Source organism: Patella vulgata, chromosome 4 (assembly GCF_932274485.2).
Source record: "Patella vulgata chromosome 4, xgPatVulg1.2, whole genome shotgun sequence".
Lineage (NCBI taxonomy): Eukaryota > Metazoa > Mollusca > Gastropoda > Patellidae > Patella > Patella vulgata.
In genome coordinates this window covers 48,864,030-48,890,774 of record NC_065882.2, presented here as the reverse complement: position 1 = coordinate 48,890,774, position 26,745 = coordinate 48,864,030, and the positions used below count along the sequence as shown (strand labels likewise).

At 36.6% G+C, this 26,745-nt stretch overlaps 1 protein-coding gene across 2 annotated transcripts in view; it reads right to left on the bottom strand.

Moving 5' to 3' along the window:
- LOC126818875 (multiple C2 and transmembrane domain-containing protein 1) overlaps positions 1-16,628 on the bottom strand; it is a 111,844-nt gene extending 95,216 nt beyond the window's left edge. For both annotated transcript variants that reach the window (XM_050546503.2, XM_050546505.2), the window contains exon 1: positions 16,595-16,628. In XM_050546503.2, coding sequence (XP_050402460.1) covers positions 16,595-16,610 — 16 coding nt within the window. In that variant the 5' untranslated portion in view covers positions 16,611-16,628. The remainder of the gene's footprint in view (positions 1-16,594) is intronic.
- Positions 16,629-26,745: the final 10,117 nt, after the last annotated feature.

Here is a 26,745-nt window from a genome sequence, read left to right as displayed (position 1 = left end):
TTTATCAATGAAGCCATGTAAAAATTTCTCTTCTTTACTTGTTGGACTTTTAAAAATAAGTAGTTACGAACTAGATTAAAATTTTGGCTAAAACTCGGCGATTTAATTTCTAAGTTAGTTGATTGTAACCAATGACGTATATATTGTAACGGTTCTCGGTTCAGAATTAACTCATGTAGTTTTGCCCATTTTCTATCTTTTAAATCCACACTCGCGGCAAAATATCGACACAGCAAGATTGTGAGTCGCTTTTATTTAACCGTAAAACTCTGTTGTTTGTTGTCTCTTTTTCTATCTTTTAAATCCACTCTCGCGGCAACATACCGACACTGCAAGATTGTAAGTCGCTTTTATTTAACTGTAAAACTCTGTTGTTTGTTGTCTCTTTAGTTAGTTTAGAAGTTACATTGTTGCTAGCTCTAAATACGCAGAAAAAATTTGAGACTGGAAATTAATCAAACGAAATGTATTTTCCCTAGTCTCGGTTAATAAAATCAGGGTACTGGTCACAAGACTCGAATTCTAATCATTTTAGGGCGCTGCGAATTTGGCCTCCGGTTTTGTGTCAAATTTAATAGGAGGATGTGCCATTATGGCTATGCCATCATTCGTGTTTAGTAAGCTTATGCTTTCGCGCGTAAAGTCTTCCTATAGCATGTATTTATTTTGGCTTCAAATGTTGTATAAACTAGAAAAATCGAAAGGTTTTGTCCAGATAATCTTCTACTGATTTAATTTAAATAACCAAGGAGCAAACTAGAATTATATCAGCACTGATAAGAATCATTGTTAGAACCCTGTGGGATAATTAGCATAGATTTGATTGTTTACATTATCAACTTAATTGCTGATAGGTCGAGACACAGTAAAAACACACAAATTCCATAAATAGATTTCTGAATGTCACAACATCAGGTCATGATAAAGATGTTTTCTGGACTGCTTAGTAAGTCCACTACAGATCAATTATATCAAATACAAACAAGCCATAAGTCAGACTCATGTCCCAAAATAGAGGACACATACATGTATTATCAATTAATTGCATATATGTTTTTCTAAAGCATAGCACAATCGACCTGATCATATATATTAAGCAAGAGGAGAAAATGCTCTTGATACAACTTAGTCAAGGTTTTGTTGTTGTAAAACTATACACTTAATTAGATGTTATTGTGTCCCAAAGCAGCAACCAATGGTATTGCTATCTTAGTGCTTAGCCTAAGCTGAAAATGCTTATCAGGATTCACCTACATGTAATAAACACCTACACCAAGTTCAGCTCAATCAAGAGTTATTGTGTTAATTCCGTCGCTCAAATTTTGAATGCCATCACACTCTCACCCAGAGATTGGCCAATCGATTCCAATTAAATTGATCTTAATTGATACCAATTTGATTGATCTTCATTGATAATTGAAAATTCCCTTCATCTTTTAAAGGGGAATTATCACTTCTTACACTAACTTACAGTCCATGAATATCAAAATGATCGCACATTTTAAAACATTAACCCGCAGAGGGTAAGGTTTTAACTACAGAATATATTTACATATCTGGACGGATTATTTTTCAAAAAAATCATTTTATCTTTTTTTTTGATTTTCCATCAGTAAAATAGACATGACCCATAAAATATTATTATGGAGATGTTTTCTTCGAGTAGCAATGGGACAAGTTTTATGGTTAAAATTGTTGTTTTTAAGAAGTCATATCCCAACACTTGCTTATCAATAGCCATAACATTTTCAATGAAGACATGTTCATAAAATTAAACAATCAAATCTAATGGAACATACATTTTTAGTGTTGACTCAAATCAAAGAGGTCTAGCAAACTTGATCTCAGCAATCAGTGAACAACTTGATGTTCATCATCTTATGCTGTACTTAACATCCATTGAGAAATTGACTGAGTATTTTATCTTGCAGTTGCTGCTTTAATTAATGAGGAATTAAACTGTATATGCAGCATTTTTTTTTTTTAAAGCCTGGTCATTTTAAAGTATTATCAATAGTCAGAACTGACCTCAAACAGTTCTAGTTTATTCTAATATGTCAAAAATACATCTGTTGATATCAATTTGAATAAATATGTACATATGAACCATTTTTTCATAACATGGAAGTGGAAGATGTGCCAAATAACTTGATAATCTGAGATTGTAAGATTTGATTAATCACCTATTTGTAAAAGGGGGTAGCCTACTGTTAAACATCATTAATTTAGGTCAAAATAAAACACTGAACTGAGTGATGTAATTTCGATTAGTGATGGCTAGGGGCTAGTTCTATTTCTATAGAATTACATTTTTCTTTTGAAAGATTGAGTGTAAGTCGTTTTTTTCTTAATCATTGTTTAAATTTTAGCTTACGTACTTGTGTTGACAGTGGAACACAAATTTAGTTAGGCCTACATCTCAATACTGGCCTTATTTTGTATCAAAGGAATTCAGTAATTAAATAGAAAATGAACAGGATACAACACTGGCCTTTTAAGAGTTGACAAGATGTGTAACCAGGTCTCTAGTCTCTTTAATAGTAGGTCTCCATAGGCCCCAATTGTATTCCTGCATTACAAAGAATTGTGTACAGTGCCCCTATCGTTTATCTTAATATAAAATGTGGACTTAAATTATAAAAGTAGTTAGATCGTTATCCCACAAAATAAATGAACACATAAAATCCAAAGAGTCTTACCAGTTTAACATTTTGTGTGTTCAATTAAACTCAATGAGTACTGGTACTATTTATAACATGTAATGACAGTAATTATAATTAATTTGCAGTAGACAACTGTTGAGCATTCTGGGTGACTTTCGGTTGCACAGATTTCTGAACTCTAGGCGAAATAGCACGGTCGGGATAGTTCAAGGATGGCTGAAAAGGCTGATACGTGTGTGGATTTGTCTGAAAAATATAAAATTGCTGATTGCCAATGTGTTATTTACACCATGGATTGTATTTCAGGGTCCATGGTAACACCCGGAAGTTAGAGAATGAGGGTATAGATATTAACAACTTTGATTTTTATTTGAGTTTTCTTGATGAATTTGACAGATTAAGATCTTCTTTTTCAAATATATATAGGCCCACGACAAAAAACTTTGTGAAATGATCCATGTTACCAGTTAACCCGGATGGAGTCAGCATTGTAAGAAAATGTTTTAAAAGCATTTCTTCATCCCCATCGTCAAAAAAGTAGTTTTAGAAATGAAAAAATAGCAGAATATTTAGCAGGCGAAACAACTGACATGGGCGCCACCATATTGAATAGCCAATGATCCGGGCTATTTGCGTTCATTAGAATCATTAGAAAGGCACATACAAATTCAATCTGATTAATTTACAGATCTATATTTCGTTTGTTTTTTATACTTTCAATGACCTTACACTACAATGTACATGAAGATCTGACAAGTTGTACTCGAAGGTCGTGTCAGGGGTCGTACGAGCGGCTTTTGAACCCATTATGGGGTGATATCAGATATTGATTAATCAATCAGCATTGGCGTTTCTAGTGGTTTACTCACAGTTCCGTGCATGGCACGCCAAGCAGTCGCCGTTACAGACTGTTTCATTGGCTTATAATCCCTCACCTCAACCAAAATGCCGGTAATATAACAACTCTTCCAGATCCTAGTGTAGTAAAGACAAGTATAACGACATTTTGAACTAGAACTGCGATGCAGTAATGACGGGTTTCACCAGTGCCACATTACCCTGGAGCTTATGTCACTTTCGGTGCCACATTATCCTTGAACTTATGTCACTTCCGGTGCTAATGAAACCACTAAACAGATTTCCACATAAGCATTACACACATGTAATAAAATGGACGCAGAATCAACCAAATCCAGCAATATCATTTCAATTTATACATTTGTTACATATGTCAAAAAAGTGATACTGACAAATTTTTTACTTACTTACTGCTGAGTTAACTGACTTTCTAATGGGAAATTAAAATGCGAAAAAATCTTAAAAAGTGATCCTGACAAAATTGCTTATTTCTCGACAAGCTATTTTTGAACATCTATATGATCATATTGATTCAATCTATATGTCCATTCGATTCAAATATAATGTTAAATGAATAATAAATATAACTCTCTTCAAAAAAATGTTTGTTTTGGAGGCTAAAAATACAGTTTTTGCCAAAATGACACTACTTTCGGGGATAATGAAAATGTTAAATTAGTTCTATGAAATCATAAATGGCATAAGGCATCACATGGTAAAAATTTTATGAAAATCGAATAATTGCCATTTTCACAGACCCAAAACCTTGAAAAGTGATTTGTAGAAAATCGACCATTTCTCTGCAACTGTACAAGTTAGAAACCATTTTTTGGTATCTGTATGATCGTATGGGTTCAATTTATTTTTTGATTGGAGTTAAACATACATTATGGGAGATTTTTATAGAGAGTTGGCCATTCTTGCTATAACAGTTTAAAAGTAGATGATGAAAGAAGAATATATTGAAAATTTCAGTCAAATTACTTTATTCTGAACATAGTTATCATCGTTGTAATATTTGACTAGAAATGGTAGTGAAATGTGCCTTCACCTTGGCCGAACGTTTGATTGACAGGCGTTAACTCCACCTACATATCTCGATTATCAAGTAATGTTTTCAATGGCATGCGGAAACGCTCTACAGCGGCCTCGCTAAGTACACTCTATCATTTAGCCTCGATCTATCTGACGTATTCTCATCAGGGTGCGCCATATTTGAATTTATCAATAAGTGAAATCCTATTTAAATCCGAGCTGTAGCCGAGCCATCCGTGGGTCTACAGAGTTGATTTTGGGCTTGTTGTTTAAATAAAGATCTAATTTATAATTTCTATAACATCTGAAGCCTAAATTAAGACTTGCAATAATAAGATTTTGCTCTTGTATAATGTATGTTTAAATAACATAATTTTAAAAACATTACAAATCAGAGTCATTTAAATAAAATATCTGTTTTCAAGGCTAAAAACACAGTTTTTGCCCAAATGACGTCATTTCCCGTGAAAGTGTTTAAGTTAAAATGGTTTGACCTATTCAAAATTGGCATTAGGCATGAAATGGTAAAAAAAATTGAAAATTGCCTATTTCTCGGCAACTGCTCATATCACAAACTAATTTCGACATAGATTGTCTTCATATAGATAGATGCTACAAGTTTATGAACATTACATAGAAATACTTTAAAATGTGAAAAGCCTGAATGGGTTGTAAATTGCTTAAATTTACACCCTTTTTCACCTTTAAATCGAAATGGCGCAAACACAAAACCTAAATTAACAAAATTGAGTTTAACATTTTTTGTGCATGTTATAGGGTCATTCTTCTTGATCTATCAGATTTGTAAAAATTAATATTTGATTCCGAAAAGACGGGTCAAAATGTAAATTCTGGCAAAATTACGTCACTTCCGGTGTCGACAGAAATCTTTATCAGTAACAAAAAGGCCGAGAATTTGCATCATGAAACATATGGAATTTGTTTTATACATATCAGGCAATAAATAATTAACCTAGAATCCATAAACTGAAATTAAAAAGGATAAAAAATCTTAAAAAGTGATCCTGAGAAAATTGGTTATCGACAAGGTAAGATGCTAGAAGAAATTTTTTAACATCTTTATGATCGTATTGATCCAATCTATATGTCCATTGGAATCAAATACATGTACCATAATGTTAAACAAATAATAAATATAACCCACTTCAAAAAAACATTTGTTTTGAAGGCTAAAAATACAGTTTTTGCTAAAATAAAATTACTTCCGGTGAGAATGAAAATGTTAAATTAGTTTTATGAAATCATAAATGGCATCGCATGGTGAAAATTTTATGAAAATCTGATAATAATTGACTCTTTTATAGCCCAAAAACCATGAAAAGTGACATGTAGAAAATCGTCTATTTATCTGCAACCGTACAAGTTAGAAACCATTTTGTTGTTTCTGTATGATCATATGGGTTTATTCTATTTGTTGATTTGAATCAAATATCATAATTTTAAAAACATTACAAATAAGAATCATTTGAAAAAAGTAAGTCTAAAAATACAGTTTTTGCCCAAATGATGTCATTTCTGGTGACAGTGAAAATGCTAAATTGGTTTGACCTAGTCAAAATTGGCATAAGGCATAATAATAATAATAATAATGTCCTAAAATCCAACCGAAACTGCTCTTTGGTAACATTATGGTCAATTAAAACAAAAACACTAGTTAAAAATCAACAGTTAAAAGAAAACGTTTCTAAAAAGATGGGTTTTAAGATTCTTTTTAAAATGGTCAATTGAGGCACAGTACTTTAGTTCTATAGGAAAATCACTAGAATTCCACAGTTCTGCTGCCGCAAAAGCAAAGGAGCGTCTACCGAAAGAGGAGTTTGCAGTTACTGATTTAATAAGGTATTTAGTTTCGGAACGAAGATTTCTGGTAGGGTGGTAGGGTTGAATTAATTCTTTAATATATACAGGAGAGTCATCACATGACAAAGCACAGAAAGTCAGCATGAGTATTTTAAAATCGATTCTGGTCTTAATCGGTAGCCAGTGGAGTTCTTTCAAAACGGGGGTAATATTGGTGTATAATTTAGTTCTTGTAACAATTCTTGCAGCTTTGTTTTGAATCTTTTGTAGTCTATTAATTTGATATGCTGGTAAGTTGTAGAGTAACGAGTTGCAGTAATCGAGATGTGAGGTCACCAAAGAGTTAATTAACAGTTTTGTAGAGTCAATGTCGAGGAAATTGCGGATCCGTCCAATTTTGTGAAGTTGGAAGTTGGAAGCTTTACAGATTGACATAGGCGTACGAGCCAGGGGGGCAGCTGCCCCCCTAACTTTCCGGCAAGCTGAATTTTCGGGCAGACGGGTAAAGTGAAAATAAAAATTTATTTCATAATAAAGTTCCCGAAATCCAATAAAACACTAATTCTATGGGCTGGAATAGCACTAAAACGCACTTGCGACCGTCAAATATTCCAAAATTTTTTGGGGGTCCATACAAGGTCAGCTTCGCTTCTTCGCCTCTCAAAGAAAACCGGCGCCGCTGTCTGTAAACCTGAAATTTTTTTCGGGCATTTCTTGTTTTGCTTCCTTAACTGTCATCGATCTCTAATAAAACACTAATTTTACTTTTCTTTTAATTGAATACATCGAATTTGTACTTAGTTGACTATGGATTAAAACATTTTGTCTAGAGCGACTCTTCTTTGTGCGACATTTTTCTGGCATCGATTACATGTATTATTTGTGAATGCAACTGCAACAGTCTGATTGGATGGTTGGAATTCAGAATGGGATTTTGGTTACAAAAGCATTGGATACTTTTGGAGCTGCTTTCACGGGCTAGAATAGCAGAAAACGCATTTGCGGTGGTTGAATTTTCAAAATTTTCTCTGGGAGGGTAAGGCCCCCATACCTCGCGACGATTGATTGGTTGTTTGGAATTCGGGTCATCCAGGTAGGCTATATTGGACCGAATTGAAGTTGCTGTATTCACAGGCTGGAATAACAGGAAAACGCGTTTGCGGCAGTTAAATTTTCAAAATTTGTTCCCAACAGTTGATATTTTGATTGGAATTCGAGTCAGCCATTGTAATTAGGCTATATTAGACCACATTGAAGTTGCTTGTTTACGGGCTGAAATAGCAGGAAAACGTGTTTGCAGCCGTCAAGTATTCCAAAATTTTCTGGGGGGGGGGGGGCATACAAGGTAAGCTCCGCTTCTTCGCCTCTCGAGGAAGACCGGCACCGAAATTTTTTCGGGCATTTCAGGTTCTGCCCCCCTAACTGTCATCGAGCCCGTACGCCTATGCAGATTGCGGAGATGTGAGCATTCATATTCATATTCTTATCCAAAATTACACCAAGATTTCGAACGCTATTAACCGGGTTAACATCAAAATTACCAATTGAGATATTACTAACAGATATTTTGGATAAATGATGATTACATGTAGAACCGATTTGCACAAACTCTGTTTTTTCATCATTGAGCTTTAAGAAGTTCTTTTTCATCTAGCACTTAATAGCATCAATGCATGATTCAAGTTTAGACACTCGAAGAGATTCATTTGTGGGTTTAATTGAAATGTAAAGTTGAGTATCATCAGCATAGATAAGATAATTCAGATTGAATGATTTCAAAATCGCCCTAGAGGAGTGGTATAAGCAGTAAAGAGCAACGGTCTGAGCACTGATCCCTGCGGCACGCCGAATTTAAGTTCTACAGATGCAGACTTAACATTATTGATGACAACGGATTGGTGAAGGGATGTAAGATATGACCGGAACCAATTTAGCACACTACCCTCAAGTCCGAAAATGTCATGTAGCTGTTTTAACAGTAGAGACTGGTCGATTGTGTCGAAGGCGGCACTTAATCAAGAAGAACCAGTAAGACCACATTTTTATTGTCAAGACTAGTTAGTGTTAAGACCACAATATTACTGTTAATTATAACCATTTTATTCCTTCTGACATTACATCAAAACCCCGCCATGAGCGGCCATTCACTCCCGCCAACCGGTCACTCACTTCCCGTCTACCGCACATGCTCACCCGAATAACTCACATTACATCATAGACATAATTGACATGAATGATTCACATTATATAAACACAGATAAATATTAACAATCTCCCCTTTTTCTATTTTTATAGGAATACAAACAAAACCTCTAGAGAGACTACCTAGTCTTAAAAGTAACCATTTGAGAATAAACAGACAAACATAAACATAACATCTCATATACTAATTTAAGTACAGTGTAATAAGAACTAATAAACTAAATTCAGAGATCCTGAATTAAAAACTTCTAGTAACTGTTTATTGGATACACCCTTTTTTGTAAGACAATCAGATACTTGTTTACTACTAGGTATCCATTCAATTTTTAGTAATTCACCATTAGCTATCATTTGTTTAATACTTGCAATATCAATCCTAAGTCTCTTTTCCTGTACTAATTTAGTGGAATAAATGTTTTCATAGATTGACTTGTTATCAGTTAAACATATCAATGGAATTTTATTTGACTTGACATCTTTAAATAACATTTCACTAAGAAGAGACCTAATAAAATATGCAGTATCAATACCATCAACAATTGCCAAAGTCTCGGAAGCAATAGTACTTTTAACGACCCGTCGGATTTTTCGTGATGACCAAGCAATAGGTGCACTCTTGTTGTTGTCATCAACAATAAATACCAAATAGCCTTCAGCACTTGATATACCATAACAAACTCATTTTTGAAAATAAAAGTTTACATTCATCTCCCTTTAATTTTCTAACCATTTTGTTTGCTTTTAAAATGTCCTCTACAAGCGGTTGTTTTAAAGAAACAGTAAGATCCAGTACATCATAACACAAATCGGGACGTGATTGGGTAGATACCCAATTTACCTGTCCAATGATTTCACGCAAAAGTTTAAATTCATCATTTGTCAAGTTATCAAACTTCCTTCCTGAACGACCAGGTGCAAGTCTGATTTGTGTTATCGAGTTAATGTAATTTTCTTGATGTAAAGTAATTCCTTCATCAGACTGATTAATTTCTAATCCAATGTATTTAAAAGTGTTTTCTTGTATTCTCCCAGTCAAAAATTTTGCAGTCATATGATCTACTACTTGTTCTTTAAATTTTAAAGTTCCAGCCCAAATAAAGTCATCAACATGCAAGATGAAAATACCTGCAAGAGAGGTATCTTAAAACCAAAAGAAAAATGCAGGATCTACAATAGATTGTACACAAGATTTAGATTTAAGTTCATTAGACACACTCAGAAACCAATTTCGAGATGCATCAACAAGGCCATAAACACACTTATTCAATTTCCAAACAATTCCCTCACAAGTGGTGGGGCTAAATATACATCTCTTAAAAATTGGTTTCCTTGTAGAAAGGCAGCTTTGATGTCAATAGAATTTGGACTCCATTCTAATATTGAGATTAATACAAAGAATAATCGAATACTTTCTTTACACGCCGTTGGCTAGTCAGAACGCACACTCTCCTCCTCAAAACCACGAGCAACGAGTCTTGCTTTAACAATTACTGATCCGTCAACCTCCTTATTGGTGATCACCCATCTGGTGCTAATAGTTTTTTGTCCTTCATCTTTTACCTCATTGTACACATTGAATGTTTTCCAATTTGCTAGTTCTTTTGATTTGGCATTCTGAACTTCACTTTCCAAAGATAAATTCTGATTCTGTACGATGTTTGTTTGTTGATCTATATTTGTATATTCCCACTCTAAATTCTCACTGGCAAAATCAAGTCCCTTTTTGGTATTTGTGTCCTCATCCTGTATATTTAAATATGACCAATATTTACTGCTAGCCTTGCCACCTTTACTTATAACAGTAGCTGTTGTCCAGGGTTGATCGTCACGACATCTATACTTAATACGATCGTTAACATGAGGAATTTTAATGGAATCTCCTCTATTTTCTGTTGCATTCTCTATTAATGATAAGTCATTATTTTCAGTATTATTGTCATTATTAACTTCATTGTGTGTTAATAAATGACTTGGATTATTGTCATCTTCTTCCTCTGGAAAAGAAGCAAAACTGCTGTCAGGTTCACGTCTGTTGTCAGGTGTGTCTATAATGTTGTCTGGAGCATTTCCTACACTTGACTTCTCACTAAGGGAAGAGTTTTTAAATTCATCACCAACACGTATCAATCAGCAAGGATGTACTTTTACATAAATGCTTCCATGCCTTACAAAAACTGTTTTGCCGTCTTGTCCAATTACTCGGCCAGGGCCGTGCCACCTGTTTGAATCATCGCGCTTATAATAAACATTGTCACCATGTTGAAAGAATTCGCCAGAAACCCGAACCTGATGTCTTAACGCTCGTCTGATAGTACTGATACGTTCAGCAGACTCGGCCGCTACAAATGCCCGACGACCTGAATGAAGGGCATTAAGATGTGCAGCAAAAGTTTTATTTATTGTTGTACCTTCCAAAGCAGGTAGCCTATCTGAAAAGACGCATGGGAGGTTTGGGTTGGCTCCAAAAACAAGTTGGTATGGGCTCCAGCCATACACCATATGAAGACAGTTCTTAGCATTCACTGCCCAAGCTAGAGCAATATGTAACTTCATATTCGGAAAGTCTTCTAATATTTTAGCAACACAATCATCAACTACAGCATGATTCCTTTCGCAAATACCATTTTGCCACGGACTAAAAGCAGCAGTATTAAGAACCTCCACATTCAAATTCTCACACATATCTCTGTAATCTTCATTTGCAAACTCTCCGCCATTGTCTGCTAGAAAACGCTTTGGAGTTCCAAAGCCTCCCCCGATCCATTTCGTCATGACTTGCTCAATAATTACGGATGGAGTCTTATTGTGTATAACACTAGCAATTGAAAACCATGTAGCCATGTCGATCATGTGAAGAAAATAAATCCCATCCTTCCATTTCTTGAGGTCCATAGCAACCGCCTCATGAAATCAGACGCTATTGGTAACGACACAACTGGCCTTGGTGGAGTGCGTTTGTACCTTTTACAAACATCACAGTTATGGGTAACATCATCTATGCATTTTTGATATTCATCATCATAAATCGTTGCATCTCGTAAAAGAGCTTTCAATTTTTCGGCACTGGGATGAGCAAACTGTTTATGTAGTTTCTCTACAGTCTTAAGTTTATCACTGGTATTAGTACTGGTACTAATAAATGTCTCATTTATCAGAATATCATTTTGCTGAAGTTCAACACAGTAATGTCCAGTGTCCGTACAATGTAAATGAACTACTTTTCCGAAAATTTCAGCCATATCATTCTCTAAATCTAATTTGACCTTAGCTCTTTTCATGGATTCCTTGCTAAGTAAAAGAGGTATATCACTTGATACAACATCACTGGTTATATCACACTGAACACCAGCAATGGTACACGGAAATGTAAATTTTTCACGAGATTTCATCCGCTGACCGCCACCAAATTTGAATATAGTATCACTTTTGTGACGCACAACTTTATTTAAATCTTGAGGGCTCAGACTATCTAGATAACAGTTCATCCAACCTTCTCCAGCAACAGTAGATGTGCAGGCACTGTCAAGAACAGCACAATTCATAGCTTCACTGGTGAAAACCTCCATTTGTCCTTTAATATTACCAGTGAACAACACAGCCTTTTCATATGAATCTGGACAATCCTTTAGCATGTGTCTAATGGATTGACAACTGCTACATCCAAGTGGATATCCCTTTGGTCCAAGTGGATTCAGCTTTTTGGAAAATTGATATCCAACAGGCTTATTTTGATTAGATTGATATCTTTGAGTATTATTTTGTAATGTTTTAAACTTATAATTTTTGTCATAAGAGTTTTGTGTTCGTGAACGCTGTAAACTATTGTTTCTTGACCACCTATTACCAGTCAAATAAATTTCTTCTTCGCCATCTTGAATAAAAAGTGCTGACGACTCCACTTTAATACTAGATTTGGATTCAGCTTTATCAGATGTACACGTAATAGCCTGTTGACCAAAAAATTTCTTTAGTGATAAACACATCTGTGTGAATAAGGTCAGAGGTTGAGCATAATCCACACCTGTTAATACAAGTTTACGATCTTTATTATCCAACCCAGCATTGTTTAACAATTTAAAACTAAGTACAGAATTTGGCAGTTCCATCCTGAATTTTTTTGTGCGATTGTAAAGTTTTTCGAATTCCAAAACATAAGTCTCCATTTTATGTCTGTTTGTCTCCTGAAACGATCAAATTCTGTATAAACTTCATATGCTTCAGATAGCTGGTCTTTTTTAAACAATTTATCCATGTATTGAATTAATGCCTTCATTCCATCATCAGATTTCAAAGTTTCTAGAGGTAAGTCACTAAAAACTTTGTCACGAATTCCACTAGGATCATGTTCATCAAATGTTAATGCAACAGCTAGCGCTTGTTTTGATTTGTCTAAGTCTGTGAGGCACTGCCAAGCTTTGATCTCATCTACCCATCTTGAATATGGTTTACTATCAGAAAAGGGAGGCAGGGCTTTGTACGCAGACGCCATGTTTAATATTATTTCACTCACACTATTATCGGTACCCCAAACAGACTGCTTAACTTCTAAAAGTCCTCCATTTATACTGTAAATACTATATACATGTATGAATATGACTAAAGCCACAAAAATGTTTCTAACAATTCTAATCATTAAATTTTTCTGAATTTATACTACGCTTGTCAATTTATAAAACTCTTTTAGTCCCGGTTTACTTTTAATAATTCACTTCCTGTTGATCGCTGTCTCGTTCACACTCAAGTTCAAGGTCACTTTTGACAGTTCGCTAGCTGTGATAATTTTTCAACACTTTTGTCGCCTACTACTCCAGAAATGTTCGTGAATCACTTTCCATCGGTCTTGGAAAACCTCGCTCTGCTACCATGTTAAGACCACAATATTACTGTTAATTATAACCATTTTATTCCTTCTGACATTACATCAAAACCCCGCCATGAGCGGCCATTCACTCCCGTCAACCGGTCACTCACTTCCCGTCTACCGCACATGCTCACCCAAATAACTCACATTACATCATAGACATAATTGACATGAATGATTCACATTATATAAACACAGATAAATATTAACAGTTAGGATATCATTATTCACACGAGTTAAGGCTATTTCTGTACTATGTTTGCTTCTGTATGCTGATTGGAAGGGTTCGTTAAGATTGTGTAACTTCAGATGGGCTTTGAAACGTACTGCTACAACCTTTTCAATAAGTTTGGAGATGAAAGACAGGTTAGAGACAGGTCTGTAACTTTTCAAAACGTTGTAATCTAATGTACTCTTCTTGAGAAGTGGAAAGACCAATGCTTCTTTCAACGCATCAGGAAATTTTCCAGTAGATAGGGAAGTATTCACAATGCTACAGAGAATAGGACACAGTTCTGTAGAACAGCTTTTAACAAGGTGGGTTGGGAATACATCTAGCTCACAAGAAGAGGAAGAGGATGTAGAAATGATTGATTGGATTTCATCCACAGCAGCTATTGAAAACATTGACAGTGGTGAACCAGTGAAGTTTACTTTAATATCGTTATCAGATACTGATAAAGAAACATTATCAAGTGCCCTACGTATGGTAACAATTTTATTGTTGAAGAACTGACTGAAAGATTCAGCGAGTAGCTTGGGATCATGATGCTCAGGTAAAAGGGTACTGTCACCAGTTTTCATCATATTGTTCAAAATTTTGTTATGTTCTTTAGGGTTTTTATTATTTTCTTGTATACGATTTAAAACAAATTTCTGTTTGGTCTGATTGATGAGGATGTTCGTATCATTACGAGCCTTTGCATATATTTGTCTGTCAATTTCAAGCTTACTCTTGCGCCAGACCTTTTCCGCCTTGCGACTACCCGTTTGCTTTCACGAACAGAATCGTTGTACCATTTACAATTTGGTCTGATGGTGAGTGTTTTTCTGACAATTGGTGCATGGCTATCAATAATGCCTTTGAAGCACTGTATTTTAGATTTCAAGTGGTAATAACAAATTTTGAAAAAATAATATTTCCTTTCTAAAATCGGTATTGAACTGTCAAAGTTATAGTTTTTGTTAAAATTATGTCACTTCCGTTGCCGACAGGAAACTTCATCAATAACAAAAAAAATGACATTTTGGAAAACGGAGCATATGAACTTTGTTTTAACTCTTAACTGACCCATGGCGACTTTTTTTGACGTCTATAACGTTACCGTTAAGTACCCACAGCGACTTTTTTCGACAAAACAAGTTAGCCGAATGCAACGTTTCTAGCGTAATGAGAGTTACTTCCCTTATGAACAGACGACTTTTTCTCATTTGTTTACTTCCTGTTTGACATCTTGACAGTGAAAAATCTTACTAAGAGATATGTCTAGGCCTATAGGACAACGTTCTCCTAACGTGTCTACTCGACACAGACTAGGTCATTTCGGGACTAACATATGGTTTAATTTTATTTACATGATTCGCTTGCGCATAGGGGTCTTTAGCCGTGGGAGGAAACCAGAGGACCCGGAGAAAACCCACGAGGTTGGACAGGCGACCCTACTCCTTGTCACGTACAACCGGGGATTCGAAACCACGCCAGTCGAGTCAATGACAGACTTTATGATACAGCGCGCGCACGCTAACCATTCAGCCATCCAACCCCCCCCCCCATTTTGCGTTAGAACGTGATAGGCCAGTAGGCCTATTGATAAGTGATAGAAGCAAGTAGGCTTAATCAACGAACTACTTAAATAAGCTTACATTAAAAGAGATTTATCATGAATTATTTTTAGTTCACAACAGTCGAACAAAAAAAAATAGAAATTGGCCTAACCATTAAATACATAAATTTTGCATGAAATATCTAAATTAATTTTTGGTATAAAATTCATATTTATGAAAATAACATTAAATTTAGATTATTTCATCCATTTACATGTAGGGTCTATCTACAGTTGTTTTTTAATAATATTATGATTTTATAATGTATATGCATATTTTGACGATTATGACGTTATGACGTCAAACCTCTGGGTCATTTAAGAGTTAAACAAATCAAACAATTAATAATCAATCTAAGAGCAAACAACTGAATTAGCCAATGGCGGACAAGGAGAATTATCTAGACAAAAAATTATTGACATTTTTGCTCAAATAATCAGACGACCCTTTAGCCCTGGACAAAATACCATAAAAAAATATTCAACAATAAAAAAGGTTTTTGTAAAAATTTAAATTTTCAAAATTTGGCGCCTAATATCTCCGAAGATTCATCGGATATCAAAAATGTAAAGAACCGTAGCTATATGCCTTAATTGTCTCTGGCTATGTCAAAATGTATCCAATGTTAAAATCCTGCAATTGTTGTTAATTACGGCATTGATTTCAGACATTTCGCATTGTCACAGAACGTTCAAAATAGCTTTTTTAAGTCACACCCACTTTCCCAGTAAAACCGAAAAAATAAGATAAAACCGAAAAAATAGGATAAATCCGAAGTAGTTTCTGAGATATATCAAAATGGAAAAAAAAATAATAATAAGAATAATAATCTTAACAAAAACAAGCTACGCAAGTGTGAAACCCTAACTATAAAAAACAAAACTGTGTTTTAATCAGAATGATACAATTACAAATTGTAAATCTGGAAAATATATATTATGGAATGGATATATTGATTCATAAACAGCTGCCTTTGTCAAATACATAACAACATATCTAAGAATTAAATTTAATAATGTGACGTTGTGGCATGCATTCTTTCTTTTATTTCACAATAATAGGCTACTCTGCTTGACAACTGTCAAAGGAGTTGAGTGAATCCGACAATCAACCAAAGTGGAAGACTGAGAGATTCATTCACACAACACAATGAAAAGGAACGCTCGCACTCGCATACCTTGACAGAAAAGTATTTTAGTGTCTGAATTGTTTATAATTATTTGATTACTTTATTAAAGAAGATATACGCATAAGTACCACTTCGACATGTTGTCAATGAAGATAATGTATTCAGTTGAAAATAAATAAGCTCAGAATATAAACAGCTTACCTTTCGACCCGTCCATCGCTAAATGCAACGTGCGAGTTCGAGCTACGCATGCGCAATAATGATAACCTGAAAGAATTGTCAACAACATTATTGGCCAGCTGCGATACTTCAACCTCAACTGCAATAATGAAATACTCCACAAAATCGTCTGTTGGTGGACTGTTGGGCAATTAGACAATCGGTATCAATTTATAATGAATATAAATCACGAGTAAAAATCAATAAACATATCGTCTTGTATGTCTCAACTCTTTTTGCACTGATTGGAAACTTAAACTCTGCAAAAACGAAAGTGATGCTTTTTAATAACAATAAGATAAGTCTGAAAAACAAATCCCAAGTGAAATTCGTTTTTAACAATAAACTGCTCCAAACTACTGATGAATATCTATATTTGGGAGTCTATATAACGAATAACGCATCTTTCAAAAGTGCGATAAATAAATTAAGTAAAAAGGCTAGGATCCGAGGGCATGGTTTGGTATCCGCCAGAAAGTGTGCATCGATGATCTCCTGCCAACCGAAGTACTCATAAGACTGTAATAAGCAGTAGTGAAACAAATAGCTCTGTATGCCTGTGATGTATGGGGGTCGCAAATAGTAAATAGCAGAAATGTGAATTTACACAGATGGAACTATATATATATGTGGAGCATAATAAAATCGCAATAAAAACTTGCAAATCCATTTTACTCCAACCCAAAAAATCTTCAAACATAGGATCATTGGCTGAACTAGGTATCTTCCCAATTCAAATTGATATTTACCAACGAATGTTTCTATTTTATAAAAGATTAAACACACCCGACATAAAACGTACAAATCCGTTACTATCCGCCGCATATGTGGAAGATGTAGAAATAGGCAAATCCAATCCCAAATTATCATGGTCAGCAGCAATATCCTCCCTCATGGACAAGTTCAACTTATCTCCCTTAATTTGCAACTTTAAACTCTAACATTCAAACGGTCATTTATTAAGGTCCCAATTCAATACTATTTATAAAACCGAATATATTTCTGGCAATTCAAAACTTAGAACTTATGGCACTGTAAAACCTACCATAGACTATCCAGCTAATTATTTGCTTCATGTACACAATAAAAACTTCAAGTCTGCTATGACCGCACTACGATTGATCGAGTTCCCATAAGCTAGAAATAGCTAGAGAGGGGCCGGTACAAGAACGTCAAAGTAGGAAAGGATAAAGAAATGAAATGCCAAGTGCCCAAGAATGAATGAATTAACAAACCGTTAACTTAGAAGCATATCACTAATAATTTAAACTGATTTATTATGATCAAGTCTTCCGATGTGCCCGGATATTGTGCAACGGATATTTTAATCTAAAAATATTTAATAAATGTGAAGAAATCGCGAAAACTGGTTACCGTTGGGTTGGGTTTCCAACGACCAAGTAACTGACATTAGTTATTGCTGAAATAGAAACAGCATTAAACTAAAAAAAAAATTATCTCAATAATTAATAATTACCGCATGTAGCATGTATATTTCACAAACTCAGGTCATGAGAAACTGACAATTAATTAACCGCAGCCGTAGAGGGGTAGCTCATCCCGAACACCCTTTAGCGGCTACAATTACACTTATCCTGGTGTTCAGCACTCATGAATATCGATTACACTTTTGCAACCCAATTAACGCTGTTCTATGATTTATTCCCCAATAATAGTTACACCCTTTGGTGTAAATGCAGTTTAACACTGGTAGTGGTGTAGCTTATCCAAAACACCTCACAATTACACCTATTCAGGTGTTAAGTACTCATGAATATCGGTTACACTTGTAGTTCTTTAGTTGGTAATTACCCTTGGAAATGTATTACATTTTTTAAAAAACGCTTACACTTAATTAACACTGCTTATAGTTTTTAATTACAGCCATTTTTAACAGTGTACATGGTTCAAGATGCACATTTAATCAAGAGCTGTAAAACAAAATTTCCCAATGCCAAATTGCAGTTCTTTCGAGCTTTTAACTCGAAGATTTCATCAAAAACACACTGTTAACATGAGTATTATAACATTAAACAATATTTTGAGGAGAATCTGTGACAGAATGAATTGTTTATTTATTACAAGTTGTGATCTCTTTAAATATTCGGACAACGCTACGAAACGTCATCTGTCTGATAACGCCACGCATTTAAATGCTAAAGGAAGTGGTAAACTAGCCATGACCATAAAACAAGCCCTATAGGTCCATATAGTCATGGTCTGAAATACAACACCAACAAATCGTGATTCATATGGAAGTTATACAACAACATTAAACCCTGTAGGCTATCTCCTTGGAAACTTACTATTAAGAGATCAGATAATTTTTGGTACCGGGTACCCTAATACCAATCACCCTCCGCCGATACTGCCATCCCTGTGCCCGCTCATTCCATGACAGCCTATGCGTAAGCTTATGCCTTTGATGGCTGGTACAAAATAATATGTGCATTTGTGCACAGGCCTGCTCTGAAGTATCTAGTCATATCTGTGCATCAATCATTGTACAGTGGTTATTATTAATTAAAGATACATTATGGGAGATTCTGTAACGAGTTGGCAGTTCTCACTAGAATAGTTAAATACTAGATAATGTAAAGGTAATTAGCGAGAACTAAGCGACTGAAATTTCCCCCTAGCCTCGGTCATCATTACTAAAGTCAGTACAGTAAACAGCATAGTCTCGATTATCCATTTAATCGTTAAATCGAGATGGAAAGTTATGCAGTAAATCGGCTCACAATCCACTAAAGATCGCAGGCTAGCGCTGCCACCTAGAGTTGATTATGGCCTGGATAGGTTAATTAATGTCTAATTAATAATTTAGATAACATTTCAAGCCTAAAGAAAGACCTGTTATAGACAGATTTAGCTCTTGCGTAATGTATGTTTAATAATACTAATTATTGAGTTCGTAGCTTTAACTGGTATACGATTAATGTTTCAAGGGAATTAAATGTTCTGTTATAATTCTGCGATGTACAAAAATATTTCTCTGATTATAATTATATGTTATAACTATGGAAGACTAACGTGTATCAAAGATCGTATATACATGTATAATTCATTATCATCATTACTCTCAAAGAAATTTATCGGTATACCGGGGGCGGATCCAGGAATTTTTGCAGGAGGGGGATTGCCAGGTTCCTGAGAAAATGTATCTCCCCCTCCCACCCCCGGCTTGAAATTCTTTGGGAAATACATGGTCTCTATCGTCATTTTGGCGTATATACATACACATTGAGCTTTTTAAACAGAGAAATCCAACATCATGTTTGACGTCAATTTTTATTATGAATTAATACGATGACATTGTGATTCAATTTTATTGATGCAAAGCATTAATTGTGATATCACATCTCGCGCTTTGAGTGCCCATCCTGTCGCACCATCTGACGATAAAGGATAAAGCACAATTATGATGCTTTTCTCATAAAAAAAAGGTTGTTTTACAAAAATGTTTATTATGTAGCTGAGCAGGGTCTGTATACCTTGGTCTCCCCACACCGACCATAACCGTGTGCATGGGCGATTTATTATTGAAGTTAAATTGTGCCATTTTTTTAGTCCTGAGATTACCATTTTTTTTGATAAGTAGACTTTAAAATAAATTTTCTTTCTCTATGTATGTATGCTGTAACTTTACGATACATGTACTGGAGTAAATGCATCTAGGTCACTTTTAAAGCTGAACTCCGATTACAAAACTACAGAAATAATTAAATAAAAGGTAACGCCCTAAACGACCGTCATACTTATTTTCAATTTGTAGAAGACACATGGCGATCGCTTAAGGGTAACAAAAACACAGGCAGGCCACGCCAACGTCCAGTAAATGCCATGTCAAGCAAACTGTCCACTCCACATCCGGTTAGCTAGTCAACTACCAATTACAGCTGACTGATCGAAGTTCTTTCACTATCAAAACTATCATTTAATTTAATTATTTCATTATTTCTGTAGTTTTGTAATCGGAGTTCAGCTTTAAATTATCAACCTATATTGTTGAATGATGTTTTTGGGGGTTTTTTTTAACCGCATGATCTCATAGATTCCTATAGGTATTGTTTTGCAAATGGCTTTAGTGTGTACGAGTTATTCCCCTTGATATGTTTTAAAACTTTTTAAAACAAAGGGGAATTCACTGTGGTCACTCACTTAAATGTTTGCCTCATTATTAATAAGCTACTCCACGAGAAAAACATGCAGAAGGTTCGAAGTTGGGGGGTCGGCCGATTGAGTTGATATTTACAGGGTTTGGTCGAGCCCACCCCCCAACCAAAATCGCCGATTTTAGAAATCAGCCTTTTTTTTTTAGATACAGCCCGGTTACGTTTTTCGACTGATTTTTGTCATTTTCAGGTGAAATTTCGACCATTTTTGTAGCATTTCTACAACCATTAATCGACCAATGGCTAACTATGTTTTGGTTGGTGATTATAGTCTGGGTCTCACCCTACCATATTATAATGGTCACTAGGTGCAACCTCTCTTTCCATATATAGTTGTGACGAGACTACACAAAATACGCGTACTGCAGATACCTGAATTATACCCTCTCTTCAAGTTGCGATAACCTCACTGGAGCAGGGTTTGCGATAAAAATGAAAATCATTTTATTTGCAGCGTGACCTGTTCTAACGACATAAAAAATAAAATCGTTGTCAACTAACCTTCCACAGTATGAAAATTTGTGTCAAAAGTTAAAAAATTCGCCACTTTTCGCGCGATTTTTGGTTTCTGAACTCCCAAGTGGCGAGAATTCGCCCGTAAATTCCGGCTCCAGACATGCCCTACTCTATTTTCCAAATGTCCGGCCAATCGCACATCAAGATATGGTGAATAATATTCCAAATTTCAAAATGAATATAGTGCCGAGTGTATAACTACCACTCATTCCGATTATCGTTGATAATAAGCGAGATTCATTAGACAATTAAGTGATCAGCCTATATATCGTGTTATCCCGTCTATACACCCACCTTGTTTACCTGCTTAATCTGCCTTGCTTGACTGACTTATTCCTTTGTCGGGAAATTCTCATCAATCTTATCTTGAACAGCAGTCATTGCTTCTCTTTTGTCGGACTATTTATCAATTCAATCATGACTGCGTATCAACCATATCTACGTGATTACCTCGGTGGTTTCTCTATTGCCGGGCATTTTAATCTTATTGAAACTAGTCGTTGATGTCACATTTAACTTATTTTCCATAATAAAACTACGTCTTTTAAGCCACCATGATACACTGGCACTTTCGCACGATCTCGATTATCGCACGAAAATCGTTTACCATATAAGGCATTGCTTACTACGAAACTATGTGTTATATACACAACACAGTTTATATGGAAATACAATCACTGGTTTATAAGTATAGCACGATTATTGTCAACCACTATCAATTAACAATTAATTAAGATTTAATTACCCTTTCATCAATTTAACTATTATCTTGTATTATAACAGCATTTGTCTATGGCTTCGTTTTTGTTTTACTATAAATATCAATCACCAAAACTACCTGAAGCGGTGGAAGCGGACGTAAAATACAACTAACACTAACTAACTACCTGAATTGTCTGCGATATCACCTCGGTGGAAGCGGACGTAAAATACAACTAACCCATCATCACTACCTGAAGTTGAAATACGCCGCAAGAGACACCATCCGGAAGGCACAAAGCGAACACTGGATGACATTCTGTAATGCGTTGAATCAAAACACGCAAACAGGTGCCGTCTGGAAGAAGCTGAACGCCATGAACGGGAAGCGCAGATCATTCAACATACCAAACCTAAAGAATGGAGATGAGTACGTTACCAACGGCAATGAAAAGGCAGATCTACTTGCAAAAGCTTTCGCTGACGCAAGCAGGGACGAAAACCAATCACCAGAGTTCCTGAAGAGAAAGGAAATCTTTTACTCACAGCACCCTTCATTAGAAATTGAACCTAATGAAGGGGCTAAACCAATCAATCTACCCTTCTCTGAGGAGGAGTTAAATAATGCTCTTTCCCTCAAGAAGGATGGTGCGGCTGGTGAGGACAAAGTAAAGTACTCGATGCTCAAACATCTGCCTAGAAATGCCAAAAGGATACTACTAAACTTCTTCAACACATCCTGGCTGGCAGGAGAGGTACCCAAAGAATGGCGGAAAGCCAACGTCATCCCTCTTCCAAAACCAGGTAAAGAGAGAACAAAGGCAGAGTCCTATCGACCAGTAAGCTTGACATCCACACTGTGCAAAACCTTGGAAACAATGGTTAACATACGACTACAGTTCTATCTGGAGAGCAACCGACTGATCGACGAAAATCAAAGCGGGTTCAGGAAAGGGCGTTCAACAACGGACCACTTGGTGAGACTACAGCAAGTCATGTCGCAGACACTCCTCTCTGGGAACCTGTTATGTGTCGTGTTCGTAGATTTAACTAAGGCTTTCGATTTAGTCTGGCTAGACGGGCTGCTCTTCAAGTTAGGACGTATTGGTATAACGGGCATAATGTTTCGGTGGATCAAAAGCTTTCTGAGCGATAGAAGGATACAGGTGAATGTAGGCAGATTCCTGAGTGCCGAACAAACATTAGAAAATGGCACGCCTCAGGGGTCGGTTATCAGTCCCACTCTCTTCAATATCATGATCAACGACATACAGAAATCTTCCTACCTCGACGCCAAAACTGAGTTAGCTAAATTTGCTGATGACAGTACCATATGGAGGAAAGGGAGGAACTTCTGTGAACTACAAAAGAACATGCAGAAGGCCTTAGACAAATTCATGGCATGGGCAAACGATTGGGGATTCAAAGTCTCGGAGAAGAAAACAGTCGGCATGCTTGTAAGCAGGGATAGAGGGATAAACAGAATGACTCTGTGTATGAACGGGAAAACCATCGAGTTTAAAGACCAAACCAAGTTCCTTGGCGTAATCTTTGACCGAAGGCTGACCTGGAAACCGCACATCGACGAGACTGTAGATAGATGCACCAAAATCCTAAACTTAATGAGGAAAATAACGGGCAGCACACGGGGTGCCAATAGAGTTACATTAATGATGGTGTATCGTGCTCTAATACGCTCTGTATTAGACTACGGCTCTTTGGCCTTCATGAACTGTGCGCCAAAACTCTTAAGTAAGCTTGACACCATCCGATACAAAGCTCTGTGTATTGCGACCGGCGTAGGGCTTGGGACTAGGAGAGAGGCATTACTACAGGAAGCCGGGGAGTTGCCCCTATCCCTAAGAAGAAAAGAACTAGCGACAAGGTATTGGGCCAAGATCTCGCAACTGGGCGAAAGATCGCCTACTTTTGTCAGTCTACAAAAGACAAGATATGTAAGAGATCCTAGAAAGAAAAGCTTCGGCCAGGGTATCTGGGAAACAATCAAGGAACTGCAACTGGGGGAGCTCGTGATAAATGAACACGACCCCCCAGCGATCGCCCCTTGGACGCTCCCTATACCGCCGGTTAATCTACTACAGAAAATTGACAAGAAAACAACCCCACTGCTGCACGTGCTTTCTCTCTAGAACACCTGGAAGACAACTGGCCGTCTGATGACTGGGACCATGTGTACACGGATGGCTCACGCAATCCTGAAAGGGGCACCAGCTCGTTTGGAATATACCTGCCAAACGGGAAACAGGGAATAAGCAGGAAACTGCCCAATAACTGTTCGGTGTACACTGCAGAGGTTGTGGCCATTCGTGACGCTATATCATGGATTTCCCATCAAAAGACTAATAAGTTCGTCATTCCAAGCGACTCTCTGAGCAGTCTGATTTCAATCCAAAATGACAACTCGGACTCAAGACCAGAAGTCATTTTGGAAATCAGGCAGCTGTACCAGAGGGTTATAGAGAAGGGAAGCAAAGTAGAACTCGTGTGGATTCCATCACATGTCAACATTAGAGGAAACGAGGAGGCAAATCGACTCGCCAATGAAGGTCTCAAGGACACAGCACCACTCCGCACCATTGACTACAGCACCACGGAAATCTACAGTATGGTCAAAAGACAGGTCAATTCAATCTGGGAATTAAATCTCGTTGAACTTGACACATACAGATTCCGGCTGGATGACAAGATCTACACAAAGACAACACTCAATCACCCTAGAAGAGATATTTGTAGATTTATATCGAAGCTAAGGGTGAAAGAGCGGCTGCGAGACTACAAACACCAAGTCATCATCTGTGAGTGCGGAGAAGAATGTACTACCAACCATGTCCTGGTAGACTGCGAGGTATACGAGGAGGAGAGAAGGGAACTAGTGAGAACAATGGAGACCAACAACATACCATTCAACACTAAGAACCTACTCTTCCCGAGACCAGATCTGAAACTGCAAATCTTCGAACAAATCCACGCCCTAATGGACACAGTTGGACTAAGTAGAATAGTGAAGTAAAAGGGGGTCACGGTTAGACGGGCCCGGCATCTAAACACTAAACTACATAGGGGATTTATACCAAACTGGCAGGATAGTGGAGTAAGGGGGAGTCACGATCAGACGGCCTCGGCATCTAAACACTATTCCACCAAAAACAGACACCAAACCTACAGAATGGGATAGTTTAGTAAGGGGAGGTCATGATAAGACGGGCCTGGCACCTAAACACAAACCCCACAAAGATGACATCTACCAAACTAGCAGGATAGTGGAGTAAGGGGGAGTTACGGTCAGACGAACTCGGCACCTAAACACTATTCCGCAAATAAAACTGATACCAAACCCAGAGAGTGGGATAGTGGAGTAAGGGGAGGTCACGATAAGACGGGCCTCCACCTAAACACTAAAACGATGACATCTACCAATCCAGAAGCAGACGTAATCATCTACCAAACGATATGTTTTATATTAAATAAAGGGAAGAACTTCCCACTAAACCAAATCCATGGCCTAAGGCCAAATGGAAAGATTGCAAAATCATATTCTAAAAAACAGGAATCAGCTTCGGCTCTCCTATGTCTTGTCTGCGATATCACTTATGTGGAAGCAGACGTTAAACACCAAGAACGAACGAACGATTAAAACAAAACTTTATTATTGGTCTGAGTGGTCTTTTTGTTTGGTCCGATTAGTCTTTTTGTATGGTCCGAGTAGTCTTTTGTTTGGTCCGAGTGGTTTATCAATTGGTCCGAGTGGTCTTGGTCCAAGTGGTCTTTGGTCCGAGTGGTCATGCATTCGTTCCGATGCACCTGAACTTAATATTTCGTATATTGTAACTTGTCCTCAAGGGAGGTTCCGATGCAATACTGTGTGTCTTGTGTTATAATTGTCATATGTTATAATTTTATGTACATGTTTATATTGTATGCTGTCCTAAATGGATGTTTCGATGCAATAAAGTCTTATCTTATCTTATCTGTGGCAAATAGCCCCAGCCTTCGTAACCCCCCACCTGCAATTCAGACTCCTGTGCTTTAAATTAATACAAGATGCTTTTGGTGCTTTTGATAGGCCTTCATAATACATATATTATATAACATCAGGTGCATACAACTGATTTTTTTTCTAGTTCATTTCAATAAGTTATTTAGGTACATTTATGTACATACATTTCAAGTGCTTTTTATTTATAGTTATAGTGCTACATGTACTTCTATTGCCGTTTATTTGTCCCCGGTTGTACGTGACAAGGAGTAGGGTCGCCTGTCCAACCTCGTGGGTTTTCTCCGGGTCCTTCGGTTTCCTCCCACTCGGCCACTGCTAAAGACCCCTACGCGCAAGCGAATTATTGAAATAAAATTAAACCATATGTTAGTCCCGAAATGACCTAGATTGTGTCGAGTGGACGTTAAACCCCATTTCCCTCTCTCTCCCGTTTATTTGTCCGGCCTCTTCTCCTCCTCTTGGTCGCCCCTGATGCCTGATCACTTTGTCCCGCCTTATGATCTAGTTTCAGTTTGCTGGTTCTCCAACTCAGCCAACTGCTTTTGATTGTTCCATTTTCTCTTTCCTTAGGGCTTCTCTCTAAAGGGGTCAGGTATCTGTATGTGTATCGAAACGTAGCATGTTAATAAATTCAGAAGTAGTATATCCATATCTAAGTGTTTTTAATTTATTATTATCTGACGGCAAGTCTGAATAGTCAAAAGGGACGCTACTCTATTTATGAA